The sequence below is a fragment of the Typopeltis vanoorti genome, chromosome 13 (genome assembly GCF_054136105.1).
Source record: "Typopeltis vanoorti isolate ZY-2024b chromosome 13, IOZ_Tvanoo_1.0, whole genome shotgun sequence".
NCBI classification, from domain to species: domain Eukaryota; kingdom Metazoa; phylum Arthropoda; class Arachnida; order Uropygi; family Thelyphonidae; genus Typopeltis; species Typopeltis vanoorti.
The window spans coordinates 118,501,460-118,517,225 of NC_143561.1; the positions used below are offsets into that span (position 1 = coordinate 118,501,460).

At 38.5% G+C, this 15,766-nt stretch overlaps 1 protein-coding gene across 3 annotated transcripts in view; it reads left to right on the plus strand.

Annotated features, from left to right (window-relative positions):
- Positions 1-15,766, plus strand: part of LOC150100495 (FERM, ARHGEF and pleckstrin domain-containing protein 2-like) — a 726,486-nt gene that overhangs the window by 505,943 nt on the left and 204,777 nt on the right. For all 3 annotated transcript variants that reach the window (XM_090403005.1, XM_090403006.1, XM_090403007.1), the window contains exon 19: positions 11,831-11,902. In XM_090403005.1, the coding sequence (XP_090259131.1) occupies positions 11,831-11,902 (72 nt within the window). The remainder of the gene's footprint in view (positions 1-11,830; positions 11,903-15,766) is intronic.

Consider the following 15,766-nt stretch of genomic DNA (forward strand, 5'->3'; position numbering starts at 1 on the left):
GGAGAATGAAGTAGAGTTTCACATGTTTCTTTATAAAGGCGTTCCATGAGAAACTGACTTTTGTGAAGAACTCTTGTCTTTCTCCAATGAACTCTGTGTCTAGTGAAGATGGCATGTTCAGAAAGTCCAGACTTTTCAGGTTTAAAGTATTCAATATAAGATTGGTGTTCTTCTAGCCGAATAGAGGCAGATCTTCCCGTTTGTCCGAAATAAGATAATCCACAAGAGCACGGAATCTGGTAGACACCTGGATGATTAAGATGTGGAAGCTTGTCCTTAGGAGAAGTGAGAAAGGTGGAGATTTTTCAAAACGGCCGAAAGGCAACAAAAATATTCAGTGGTTTTAAAACTTTTGCTATACGTTCACTGATGCCTTGTACATAAGGGATAGTAATGTGCGTTATTTCCTCAGTGTTTGAAGAGGAAGACATATTAAAACTACTCAAAGTTCTTTTAATGAAGCAATTCTTATAACCATTAGATAGAAAGGAAGAAGTTATATATTGTAGTTCTTTCTGTAAAACATCGTCTGAAGAACAAAAGGAGTGGGCCCGATGAACCAGTGTTTTAATAGTTCCTGCCTTTTGACTGGGATGGTGATGAGATTCCGCATGGATATAATGGCCTGTATGAGTCTTCTTTCTATAAACTGAGAAATGTATTTTACCATCTGGTTGGCGAAGAATTAGAAGATTATCTAAAATTATCTAAAAAGGCTAACTGCTTATTTGATTTTACTTCTAGGGTAAACTTGATCCTAGGATGAAATGCATTTAACTTAGTGAGAAATTGTTGAAGTTCATCAGAAGAGCCATGTACTTATATAAAAAATCCAAAGTATTTTTTATATAAGTATCAGTTCTTCTAGTTGAAGAGGAGAGGTTGCATAGGTTGCCCCACTTACAAAATCTCAAAATTTTTATCAAATTTACTCTCCTCTTCAACTAGAAGAACTGATACTTATATAAAAAATACTTTGGATTTCAAAAATAAAATTTCAGATCTTCATTTGGACGTTTCTGATATCATGATCAGTTTAGATGTTGTTTCTTTATTTACAAATGTGCCTCTTTCAGAAAGTATTGAATTACTACAACAGGAATTTCCTTCAGACATTGTAAACGTATTTGATTTTGTAATAAATTCTGGTTATTTTTCCTTTAAAAATAAGTTGTATCAACAAATTGAAGGAACAGCAATGGGTAATCCTCTTTCTCCTGCTATCTCCAATTTCTTTATGGAACATTTTGAACAACGTATCTTTGACAACATTTCTCCCAGACCTACTCATTGGTTCAGATATGTCGATGACATTTTTGCTGTATGGAATGGCTCTTCTGATGAACTTCAACAATTTCTCACTAAGTTAAACGCATTTCATCCTAGGATCAAGTTTACCCTAGAAGTAGAATCAAATAAGCAGTTAGCCTTTTTAGATAACTTTAGATAATCTTCTAATTCTTCGCCAACCAGATAGTAAAATACATTTCTCAGTTTATAGAAAGAAGACTCATACAGGCCATTATATCCATGCGGAATCTCATCACCATCCCAGTCAAAAGGCAGGAACTATTAAAACACTGGTTCATCGGGCCCACTCCTTTTGTTCTTCAGACGATGTTTTACAGAAAGAACTACAATATATAACTTCTTCCTTTCTATCTAATGGTTATAAGAATTGCTTCATTAAAAGAACTTTGAGTAGTTTTAATATGTCTTCCTCTTCAAACACAGAGGAAATAAAGCGCATTACTATCCCTTATGTACAAGGCATCAGTGAACGTATAGCAAAAGTTTTAAAACCACTGAATATTTTTGTTGCCTTTCGACCGTTTAGAAAAATCTCCACCTTTCTCAATTCTCCTAAGGACAAGCTTCCACATCTTAATCATCCAGGTGTCTACCAGATTCCGTGCTCTTGTGGATTATCTTATTTCGGACAAACGGGAAGATCTGCCTCTATTCGGCTAGAAGAACACCAATCTTATATTGAATACTTTAAACCTGAAAAGTCTGGACTTTCTGAACATGCCATCTTCACTAGACACAGAGTTCATTGGAGAAAGACAAGAGTTCTTCACAAAAGTCAGTTTCTCATGGAACGCCTTTATAAAGAAACATGTGAAACTCTACTTCATTCTCCTAACTTAAACAGATCCGACGGCTTACGTCTATCCCCTTTATGGGAGATAGTACTTTACAAATCAGCTAATCTTTCCTAACTTTTTATTGTATTGATTTTTTTTTTTTTTTTTTTTTTTTTTTTTTAGGAAAGTTATTGACCTTTTTAGTTATCTTACACCAGCTACTTAGGTGGTGCTTTTTGGAATTGTCAGTTAGTGTTTAATTTTGAGCTTATTGTACTGAAGATGCCTGTGACACACACAGGCGAAAATTATACTATTAAATAATCTTTCTACTTGAGTTTTTTTCCGTTATTTATTTTGTATCGATATGTCTACTCACGGTATATACCTCTTTTAAAACTTACAGAGATGGCTAGTCTAAACATGATAATTAAAGCGTGCATTGCTAAAGCAAGTATTGCCTACAGGGATTACAGCCATATTGGAAGGACAATAAAATATAGCTGTCTGAAGCAAAAGTGTTGTCTGTATCCCTTGAAATGGATAAAATTGAGCATCATGCAGTTATAAAAATCTTTGTAAAAGAAGGTTTAATTCCAAAAGAAATTCATTCGAAGTTCATAAAAGTTTATGGGCACTCTTCTCCTTTGTTTTTGACAATTAAGAAATGGGCTGCTGAGTTTAAACATGGCCGTACCCGTCTTGAAGATGATCCACTTGAAGGATTTCGAAGTGCGTGAAATTGCCGAAACAGCAGATCAAAAACGCACTCGCATGAAAATCTCTGAACAGTGCTTGGAGTGTCTTAACAAGAATAAAACTGATTTTGTGCATCGATTTATTACTATGCATGAGACATGGATCCACCATTACACACCAGAATCTAAACAGCAGTCAAAACAGTGGACAGAAGTGTTTGTTCAGTGCAAAAGAAGACAAGTTCGTTCCATCAGCAGGAAAGGTCATGGCATCAGTGTTTTGGGATGCTAAAGTCATTTTGTTTATTAATTATCTTGAAAATGGTAAAACAATAACCGGGGAATATTATTTTGATCTTTTAACCAGACTAGATGGAAAAATTCATGAGAAAAGACCCGGTTTGGTAGAAAAAAATCATCTTCCATCAGGACAATGCACCTACCCACAAAAGTGTTTTGGCAATGGGAAAATTAAGGGATCTGCACTATGAATTGTTGGAACATCCACTGTATTCCCCAGATTTGGCTCTCTCTGATTTCTTTCTCTTCCCAAAACTAAAACCCTTCCTCGCTGGTCAGTGTTTTTCTTCGAATCAAGAGGTGATTGCAGCTGTAGAGGGGTATTTTGCAGATCTTACTGTGAACCACTACAGGGATGAGATAATGGTGCTGGAGCACCGCTGGAATAAATTTATTAGTCTTAAGGGAGATTATGTCGAAAAATAAAAATTCAGTATGTCCACATCCACAACACACTTAGGCAATGCATTCCACTCACCAACCACCCTCCATTGCAAAGAACCTGCTTCTCACTCCTTGCTCACACCCTCCTTATACAGTTTCCAGCAAGGGCCTCTTGTTCTACTCCCCCTCCCCCCATTCTATGAAAAACCTCTTCATTGTCTATCTGATAACAACCCCTGACCAGCTTATATGTCTCAATCATATCCCCTCCCTCTTCCTCCTATTCATGAGGCTCTGCAACTTACATTCTCTCAATCTGTCCTCATACTCCACATTCCAAAGACCACTGACTACCTTTGTGAATCTTCTCAGTACCCTTTCCAACATATCCTCATCACCATGAAAATCCGGTGACGAAATCTGTGCACAATAATCCATATGAGGCCTGATCAAGGCCCTATACAATGGAATCATAACCTCTCTATTTCTGCATGTAATGGTTCTCCCCATCATTGCCATTATTCGATGTGATGTCTTCACAACTTGTGCAATGTGGCCCCTGAATTTCAGGTCCTTGTCCACCATCACTCCTAGATCTCTCATCTCCTCTACTTCTGTTAAAGTTTCCCCACTAAGTGTATACTTTACATCCCATTGTTGCTTACCAAATCTCAAAACCTTACACTTGGCAACATTGAACTGGTAGTTCCACTTACCTGCCAATTCATGCAATCTATTCAAGTCCTCTTGTAAGGCATTGACATCAGCCTGACTTTTCATTGCTTTCCCCAGTTTTGCATCATCCACAAACAGCTGGATGTCACTAGTTAAACCCAACCCAATATCATTAACATACAAATTGAACAACAATGGCCCCAAAACTGACCCCCTGTGGCACACCACTGGTGACTTTTCTCTTTTGAGATACTGCAATCCCATATACAACTTTCTGCTATCTGACAGTCAGTCACTGATCCAACACAGAAATCTGTTTCAATTTATTTAAGATCGTGTCATGTGGCAGTCTCTCAAAAGCCTTGGCAAAACGAAGTACACCACTGTATATTCATCTCCCTTGTTCAAGGTATTTGTCACCTTGTTATAGTACATAAGTAAGTTAGTGAAACATGATCTCCCCTTAACAAACCCTATGCTGATAACCACAGAGAATTCTGCTGTTATCAACCCATTTCTGTATCCTACTTCTCACCAGTCTCTCTCTAGTACCTTCACAACTCCAGATATACAGACCTGCCTATAATTTGAAGCTACAGCCTTATTATTATTATTATTACGGGCAACTCCAGGGAGTCATTAGACTCATCAAGGGAGGCCCCGTATCATATTCATCACAATTATTCGACATTCATACATTATCTATCATACCTCGCCTTAAATTCATTCACTGTCACAGCATCCACCACAGACTCTGGGAGCGCATTCCACTCATTCACCACTCTAAAATAAAGAACCCAGCTCTAACACCTTTACTAACCACACTTTTGCCCAGTTTCCATGGATGTCCCCTAGTCCTCCCACAACCAGCCCTGTTCTCAAAAATATCTTCTGAATTAATTTTATAGAAACCCTTCAGTAATATGAATGTCTCAATCATATCTCCCCTCCTCTGCCTATCAACCAATTTTTCCACCACAAATCCTCAACCTGTTCTCATAAGGTTCATTCCACAGACCTGCTATCATCTTGGTCACTCGCCTCTGGATCCTCTCCACCTCCTCTCCGTCAAGAAGAAACCTAGGTGACCAAATCTGGGCACAGTAGTCAAGATGGGGTCTTATCAAGGCTCGATACAGAAGAACAATAACCCACTTGTCTCTGCTTGTCAACGTATTCTTCAGCAACCAGGTGATTTGATGAGCTGATTTGGCCACTTTTGCAATGTGCCCCCTAAACTTCAAGTCCTTATCCACCAACACTCCTAAATCTCGTGCCTCATCAACTTCCTGGAGTGCAGTTCCACCAATGTAGTAAACTGCTGCTAATCTTTTCACCCCAAAATGTCTAACCTTACATTTTGCCACGTTAAATTGACATCCATTCTCCTTAGCCCAGACCTCCAATCTATCCAAATCATCTTGCAAAATTTTGACGTCATCTGCATTCACTATTGCCCTACCCAAATTTGCATCATCCGCAAACAAATGAATTGTTCCTCTCAGATCCTTTCCTATATCATTAATGAACAAATTAAACAGCAGTGGTCCAAGAACAGATCCTTGTGGCACACCACTGGTCACAGGCCGTCTTGTGGACTACTCCTGAATAAACCACTCTCTAATATCTCTCCGTCAACCACTCTCCTATCCATTTCACCAACCCTATATCCATCCCCATATGCTGTAATTTACTGATTAGAATTCCATGTGGTATCCTGTCAAAGGCCTTAGCAAGGTCCAGTGGAATCACTGTAAACCCATTACCCTTATCACTGTGTTATAATACGTGAGCAAGTTACTGAGGCATGACCTACCCTTCACAAAACCATGCTGTCCCCGATACAGTATCCCATTTTCTTCTATCCAATCTTGTATTTTCCTCTTGACTATTTTCTCCAAGACCTTGATAATGATTCCTGTTATGCTGATTGGCCAGTAATTTTCAACAGCAGCCTTGGAACCACCTTTATGCAGCGGAACTATTTTCCCCTCCTTCCACCCCCTTGGGACTGACCCAGACCTGAGACGCAAATTAAACAAAATGGTCAAGGGCACTGACAATTCTTTAGCCGCTTCACGTAAGACACGAGCTGGTATACCATCCAATCCCACAGATGTATTGACATTGAGGTTCTGTAATAGACTAGTTACCTCTACTTCATTCATCACAATTCAGTATAAGCTGTTGGTTCTTCCATTCCTGCAAATTCACTACCTGGATGATATACTCTTGCAAAGTGCTCGATCAATAATTCCACTATATCGACTGATTAGGTTACCTCCCTACCCTCAACATTTTTTAAAATCATTCTACCATGAGCAATTTTCCTTTTACTTACAACATATTGAAAAAACTGTTTGGGATTCTCTTTAGCCTGCATGGCCAATTTTCTTTCGTAATCTGCTTTTGCTTTTCTTACCACCGTTGTTACCATCCTGGCCTGAGCTTTATACTGTTCCTGCACCTGCTGGTCACCTTTCTCCTTAAATTCCCTCCACAATTGTTTCTTTTTTTGCAGCTCAATCTTAATAGTGTTATTCGTCCATTTAACCCCTACTTGATTTATTATTCGAACTCTTGGTATACAGTCAACCATTGCCTCCTGCAAAAACTTCTTAACCACCTCCCATGCACTATCAACATCCAGCCCTTGCAGTTTTACATGCCATGGCACTGAGCCAAGCACACACCTAAGCTTGTCATACTTACCAGCCCGGTAATTCCACATGTACCCTGTCTTAATTATAAATTCCACTCCTTTAGCCACCTCCCAAGTCATGACCTTATGGTCACTCTCACCATTTGGTGGCAACATGGTCATGTTCGTTACAGCCACATTCTCAGTTGCAGTTACTAGGTCAAGCACTCTCTGCCCCCTGGTATTTTCCACTACATGCTGCTGCAGATAGTTGTCCCTTAATAACTGCATAAAATCCAATTTCTTCCTCCCATGTGCCCTCTCCTCTTTCCAGTCAATGTTACCATAATTGAAATCACCCATAATAATTACCCTCCTTCCACTCATTTCTTCTATTTGCCTATGCATACTATCCCCACCATCTATTCCATCACCTGGTCTATAACAGCACCCAATTGTATATTTTGTTCTGCTAGATTCTATCTCACACCAAACAGCCTCAAATGTGCTCTTTTCTCTATCCTGCAGTTCAACTTCTATACTCCTTGGCTGCAACTCATCAGCTATCATCAATAACACTCCTCCCCCCTTTTTATTCACCCTGTCACTCCTGAACACACTATACCCGTCGCATTCAATCCCACTAGCTTTATCATCTTCTGTCAGCCATGTTTCACTAATACCAACAACCTGTGGCCTGGAAGTGCCAACCAAGGCGAAAAACTCTTCCTTCTTGTTCCTAATACTCCTGGCATTAGTGTACATGAATTGCAGAAGCCCATTTGTCCCATCCTTGCTTTGATGCCTTATACTAACTATCCCATTCTGATTTGTTGTCCTTCGTACTCGCTCGGGCATAATATACTCATTCATACACTCAACTGCCTCCCTAAAGTCTGCATATCTACTCCCCCCCCCCTCTTAATAAATCTAGTTTCACTGAGTCTGTACATCCACTTCCACATCATTCATCAACACTTTTTCAAGCCTCCGTACACCAACTCCATTCAAATGTAACCCATCCGTCTTATATAAGTCCTTTCGCCCATCGAACTCATTCCACACATCCACAAATTCCACACCACTCTCCATGCATAACCCACACATAAAGTCATTGGCAATTATGGCCCTCCTTCTAAACACTTCACTGTCATACCGCGGTAAGATACTCACCATCCTAACTCTTTCACTCTTCTCTTTTGCTACCTCAAGTAATTCCCTCACATCCTCTATCATTTCCATTTTGTCCTCTTTCAAATCATTTGTTCCTGCCACAATTATCATCCCTTTCACCCTCTGTTTTTGCACTCGAATAGATTCGCTGACGTCCTTTATGTTTGCACCTGGTTGGTACGACTTCGTCAAACTCTCAACTATCACACCTCTGAATAGCGAATCCCCATACAGCACTCGCTCCTTCATTTTATTGACGTTTACGAACATTCTATTATTTGTCGTCACAGACTTTCGCCGGTTATTTGTTGGTACGTTCAGCACACATTTTTCCATACGCTCCAGTTGCCTTTTAGCTCTGTGTATCGCTCCGTTCAAAAGTGCAATTTCACTACTCGCATTTATCTCACCATTTTCATTATCAATCAATTCATCCATTCATTCTGTATTTATACCTTCATTTACACTTTCAACGACGCTCTCACACCTATCTGGCACTACCATGCAATTCTCTATCACACCGCCATTCTGACTATCGTTAATGATATCACTCTCGCCACCCGAAACACGCTTGAGATCCTCATTCTCCTTACACTTTCTGCACATATTAATTCCACTATCACCCTCTATCCAGACTCCCACCACTCTTCGCAAAGCATACATCTCACAGACAGCACATTGCATAAATTCGTTTACATCAAAACTCTTAAACAAACATGGCGACCTGGCCGTCATTTTTTTCTTTATCGGTGCCATATGTACACTATCTTATCTTAAAAATAATAATTAAAATAACAGAAAACACACAAAAATTGCACAGACACACCAAGAAACAAAAAGCAAACAATACTACTTAAAATTCTAGTAAAATTGCCAATGTTAACACAAAATACTACCAATCTTTTCAGGAGCTCTCGACAAGCCGACGATCTAATAAGTGCGACACCAAGCGACCAATTTCTGTATAATTATCACCACCTTTATGCAGCGGAACAATTTTACCCTCCTTCCACTCCCTTGGAACCTGTGCTGTTGCAACTCTTATTAAACAGGCATGCCAATGCTACTGCCGGTTCCCTTGAACATTCCCTTAAGATGCGTGGTGATATGTCATCAAATCCTATCGCCTTATTAATATCAAGGTTATTTATATCCTCAAATACCTCCTGTTCACTCACAATTAAGCTATCCTCTCCTATGTCTTCTACAATAAGTTCCTCGTGATTCCACCCTGATCAGAATGAAACACCCTTATAAATTGATCACTGAATACCTCAACAATGTCTTCTGCAGCAGTTACCATTCTACCACTTTCATCCCTTAACTTCATCTTTTCATGATCATTCTTCTTTCTACTTGCCACATATCTAAAAAAAACTTTAGGGTTTTTCTTAGCCAGATTTGTCAATTTCTGCTCATACTCTACTTTTGTTTTCCTTACTAACTGAGTTACTCTCCTGGCTTGTTCTTTATATTCTTCGTGTGACTGATTACCATTATTCATCTTGTACTTCCTCCAAAGTACGTTCTTTTTCCAGATTTCATGCTTAAGCTCCACATTCATCCATTTTACACCTACCTTATTTAGTCTTTTGGCCTTTGGGATACATTCATACATTGATGCTGTTAATTTGTTAATTTGTAAGTTCCCATGCAGCATTTATTTCCTTACCGCTCAATAACACTGAACGAGGAGTTATAGCTCAAAGTTGTCTCCTAAGCTTGTCATAATCACCAGCCTTATAATTTCACATATATCCTTTCCTCGCAAAAGTCTGCATGTGACTAGCCACAACAAAATGATCACTTCATACAAGCATAATCCACTTTGAATTAGCAAATAGCAGATGTGTCCATAGCCTACTTTTCCTTTTAATTGCATTTCTTAATTTTCATAAGTTAGTCTGTTCCAATATTCATCATCAGTATTTTCAAGCTTTGTAATTCTTGAACAGAATGACAGGAGATTAACACTGAACCTGTGAACCTGATCTTAACTGGATAGGATGGTTTGCCATCTGTCCACTGTTAAGTTTCCACTTCATAACGTATGGTGCCAGTTGAACAGTTTTGCTCAGAGCAAAAAAAAAAAAAAAAAATAATAATAATAATAATGATAAATAAAAACTACAGTTGTATGGAGAAAAATTCTGCCTTGCAAACACTGACCAACTTAACTTTCTCTGCCTAAAGAATACTTAATAATGTTTGTTCCTCCCAACACATGGGATTTGAAGTCTGTCTTTGAAAAACAGTTTGCTTTTTTTAATGTGAATCTCATCTGCTGAAAGTTGTAAACCTGTTGTGCCTTTTGGCATCAGGAATGAAATAATAATTAAATTATCCAGTTTCTCTGCTCTGGAGACTAAACATACTATTTTGTTAAGCCACTTCAGGTCTCCAGTAAGCAAGATTGTGGTTCACATCAGGTAACAAAAATTCTTTATCGCCTAAAGATCACATTGTGTATATCTGCTGTGATTCAGATCCACAACCTTTTGGTTGGAAAGTGGTGATGTTGTCTACTTGGCCAACAGGACTTGCAGTTGATGCATATACATTGAAGTGCCATTGAATTAGGGAGAGCTACCTAGTAACATGTTGGATCCCCCTCTGGCCCTGATAATGGCCACCACACAACGAAGCAAGGACTCCACAAGCTTGCGAAAAGGTTTCACAGGTATGGCAACCAATGCATCCTTCAGAGCTGTCCACAATTGCTCAAGTTTGGTGGTGATGGGACACAGACCCGAACACTGCTTGACAGTATCCCAGAGATTTTTGATGGGATTTAAATCAGGGCTTCTAGGTGGCCACTTCATTATTTCAAAAGTCAATGAATGCTTCTGGAACCAAGTGGTAGCCTGCCTGCCTGGACCTGTAAGATGAACAGTTGTCTTGCTGGTAGACGCATCTCTATTGGGATGCATGATGGACATAAATGGGTGTAAGTGGTCGGCTATGAGTTCCAAGTACTGGGATGCATTGAGAATCATTGGTACATGTACCAAAGGTACCAAATCTGCCCAACTGAAGACACCCTAAACCATCACTGAGCCACCACCAGCTTGTACAGTTCCTACCTGACATGCAGAGTCCATGGCTTCATACGGTTGGCACCATATCTACAGTCTCCCATCGGCACTATGAAGTTTAAATCAAGATTCGTTACTCCAGGTTACACGTTGCCAATTTTCAATCATCCAGTTTCGATGTTCTTTAGCCCAAGCAAGTGTTAAGCCCAGTGTCATGCTGTTAGAAGTGGAACTCTCGTAGTTTGGTGGCTCCCAAAGTCAAGATGGTGAGATGAACATTGCACGACCTTGCATTGACTTTCTGGCTGGATCTGTTGTTCAGGTGGGAGGTCATTTGAGATAATGTCTGGTCTCTGTCAGTCCATACAATGCAAGTCAGATGTCAAAGCCCACAATCATTTAAGGTTGGTTGTCCTTTGTAGTTTGTCTGAGTTCTTGTTTTTTTGCTGGAATTTTCATATTCCCGGAACACTCTTGAAAGTATCGTATGAAAAAATCCAAGTTAATCGACAATTTTGGAGATCGAGTGACCCGTCTGTCGGGCACTTATGATCTGCTCTCTGTCAAATGCATCTAAATCCCTCACCTTTCCCATTACGCTTCTCACGATGAACATTTGGGAAAGCCAATGCTTACAGCTAAGTATAACCACGGTTTCGGCCATGCATGTGTTGAAATGTGGGAGTTGCGGTACAGAATTTGCATAACGTCTCCTATCCCTAATTCAATGGCACTTCAGGGTATTAATAAACCACTCCCCCACAGAGACATGTATGCATTATTTAGTATTATAATAATTTTCATGTAATAGAGAACTTCATTTTTTTCCCTTTGCAGACAAATTATGTTAAACTTTTTGAAATTCAGAGAAGCCTGGTGAACATGAAAAACATTCATATAGCTGGAAGGGTAAGCACTTTTCTAATAATTTCTTCTGTGCTTTTTCAGTAATACATAATTTAAATTTCTAGTTTTTCTAAAATATTGTAAAATTTCCAAAAATGTTAATTTGGAGACTGATTTTGGACTAATTTATTAGTTGGGAAAGTGTCTAATGGAGGTTTTTATAGTATTTTTATATGATAGTACAGTTATAGGACTATAACTGTATATTTTATATTGGACCAAATTCATTTATAATATACATTGACTTAATATATTCTGATTTTTTTTTTTTTACAGGCTACCTTTAGTGTTGCAAATATAATATATTAACTATAGTTTATTGTATATTATTTTTGCTTTTATAATTCATGTGAGATCTTAGAATGCGTCATCAGGTGAATTGAAATCTACTACATACCAAATTATGATTTGTGAAATCCTAACATAACTCCATTTTGGAACATCTTTCTTGTCTAGCTGCTACATAACCTTGCCTAAATTTGGGAGAACTTCTGATTAGAATGAATGGTCTCTGGTTCTACCCTTGCCCCCTCCTATTCTATGAAATATCTTCTCCACATTAATGTAACAATCCCTTACCAACTTATGTCTCAGTCATATCCCCTCTTCATCTTCTATTCACAAGGCTCTGTAAGTTGCATTCCTCATTCTCTCCTCATATCTGACATTATATAGAACTGACACTAACATAGTAGACCTTCTCCAGACTTTCACCAGGACATCCCCTTGAAAATCAGGTGACAAAATCTGCTGCACAGTAGTCTTTGTGTTGCCTGATAATCCTTATACAGGGGAACCATAAGTTTTATGTTTCTACATATTAATGTCCTCCTCGTTATGTCATAATCTGTTGGGATGTTCTTACAATTTTAGCAATTATCCCTAAATTTCAAGTCTCTACCACCATCACTCCCAGATCTCTCATCTCCTCCACCTCCTTCAAAATTTCTCCATTAATTGTATATTCTGCATCCCAACCTTGGCCACCAAATTTCAAGACTTTGCAGGTTGTAAAATTAAACTGATATCTCTACTTATTTGCCTATTCACATAGTCTATCCATATCTTCCTGCAAGGCCACAATGTAGTCTACTCTCCTTCTCATAGCCCTTCTCAACTTTGCATCATCAGAAAACAGCTGCACATCTCCAGTTAAGCCAACCCAGTGTCATTGACATACAAGATAAACAGTAATGGTCCCAAAACAGATTCCTGAGGTACTCTTCTAGTGACTTTTTCTTTTGGGATACCACTCCTCCATATACAGCTTGCTGACACCTGTGTGACAGCTAATCAGCTATTTAACTTACTAGTCTGTTATCTCATTCCATCTGTTTAAGACTACCACATGACTGGCTTGTCATGTGATAGTCTGTCAAAGCCCTTTGAAAAATCTATATACACCACTGTACCATATATGCATCATCTTTATCAAGTGAATTTGTCACTTTGTTATAATACATAAGCAGGTTACTGAAACATGACCTCCCCATGCTCACCATCATAAAGAATACTGCTATTATCAACCCACTTTTGAATCCTAGTTCTCACTGACTTCTCTAATACCTTAACAATAACCTCAGACATACAGATTAGCATATCATTTGTAACCTTATTTTTATCCCCCACTCTTTGTGAAGTGGAACAATTTTTCTCACCTTCCATTCTTTTAGGACTCTCCCTGTTGCAAGAGTCATTGTTAAATAGTTGTGCCAAAGGAGTTTACTTATTTCCTGATATAACTCCTGCTCATTCACAATCATTTCCTCCTCTGCCATACCCTCTACACTCAAGCTTCTCCTAATGTTGCCATAATGAGGATGAAATACACTGATAAACTGATCATCAAATAATTCAACAATATCCTCTTCATTGGTTACCAGTCTGCCAGTATCACCAACTAGCATCATTCTCCTTCTCTTGTAGTCATTTTTCCTTGTCACATATCAAAAGAACTCACTAGGATTTTTCTTAGCTTGATTGGCTAACCTCTTCCCATACTTCACTTTTGCTGCCTTTACCAACGGAGTTAACCTTCCTGGCCTGCTCTTTGTACTCTTCAAGCAACTGATCATTACCAACATTCATCTTGTGTTGTCTCTACAGTTATTTCTTCTTCACAATTTCATGCTTAATCTCTTCATTCATCCATTTTATTCCTACCTTATTTAATCTTTTCACCTTTGGAATGTACTCAGGCATTGCTGATGTTAAATACCTCTTAATAAGTGCTCACACAGCATCTGTATTTCTCCCACTCAACTGCTCACGCTATAGTTCCCAGTTATCTCCTAAGATTTCCATAATTGCCAGCCCTGTAGTTCCATGTATCCCTTCTTTATAGAAGTTCTCATGTGACTGGCTGCAACCCAGATGATCACTTCAAGGTCACTCTCACAAACTGGGGAAAAGATTAGACATTCCATTTACAATCACATCCTGTGATGATATAACCAGATTTGAGACTCTTAACCCTCTTGTGTCCCCCATTACATACTGCCTATGATTGTTGTCCCTTAAAAAGTTGAGAAATTCATTCTCTTTATTCCATGATACTATCTCTTCTTTCTGATCAATATTGGCATAGTTGAAATCACCCATAATAATCACCCATTGCTTGCTCACTAAGCCAAGTTGTCTATACTTTCCACATTTCCTGGCCTACAGGCCAGGCAACTCCCTACTAAATATCTCATTCTGTCCACTTCCACTTCACACCATACTGTTTTAAAACCAGTTTCCCTTTTTTCTCCTTGTATCTAAACCTTGTGCCAACATAATTCCCTGCTGTAATCAGCAGCACTTTCCCCTCCCTTCTTGCCTTTCCTATTTTTGTGAAAAACCTGAAATCCCTCCATTTCTTCCTGATAGGATGTTATTCTCATCCAACCATGTTTCACTTATTCCAGCTATTTTTGGATGCATATACTCAATCAATACAATAATTTCATCTACTTTATTTCTTATACTCCTGTCATTTGAAAATAAACATAACAATTCATTTCTTGGTCTTTTACCAATCCTACTCATCAGGGGCGAATATTCCGGGTGTGCTAGATGTGCGGTGCTCATCCACAAAATATCAACCTAATATTGAACACAATATACTATATTAATGCTTCATTATCCTCTTCAGGAGGGTAATAAAGCATTAGTGCTTCATGAAGAAGGCACTTTTCACCGCATAAACATTGCGTCACATTCGCGTTAACAGCCCGGGTGTGCTTTCCAAATGCATACACCTTTGAGCCATTCGACAAGATGTAAACAGGGGGCAGCGAGTCAAATTCTTAGCTTTATAATATTTTTAAACCACTGAGAAGCTTGGTCTGAACTAAAATTTTGAGCTCACTCAGCACCTAGTGTCTGTGATTGGTTATTGTGTCAACCAATCCAATTGAACATTGTCACTTGTCATGAGTTGAGCACTTTGTGTAATCAATGGCTGTATTACAAACATTTGTTACTCATGTTTTCTGGAACTGAAAATTTGAAAGTGGATGTTAGGAGAAAAATGCTAATTGTTTTTTCTTTTGCTTGTGCAGTATAGCATCTGTTGATGTTGAATTGGATTTTAACGGTATTGATATGAACACAGATTGATAAGAAAATGACTATTTATTAACTTAAAAGCTAATATTTTGCTGGTATTATATCCAGCATCTTCAGAGCACACAAAAAAAGATTGTTACAAATGTGAGACAACCACGATTTGGTGTAACAGTGGGGCTAGTATAAGTAATTGCAGCTTGCAACACAAGACTAAAGTCCTAATAAGGCACCATCTAAGTTAAAAAAAAAAATAAAAAAAAACCAATGGTCTAAAGTTTTGAAAAAATAGTACTCCAAATAGTAGTCTTTGAAAGT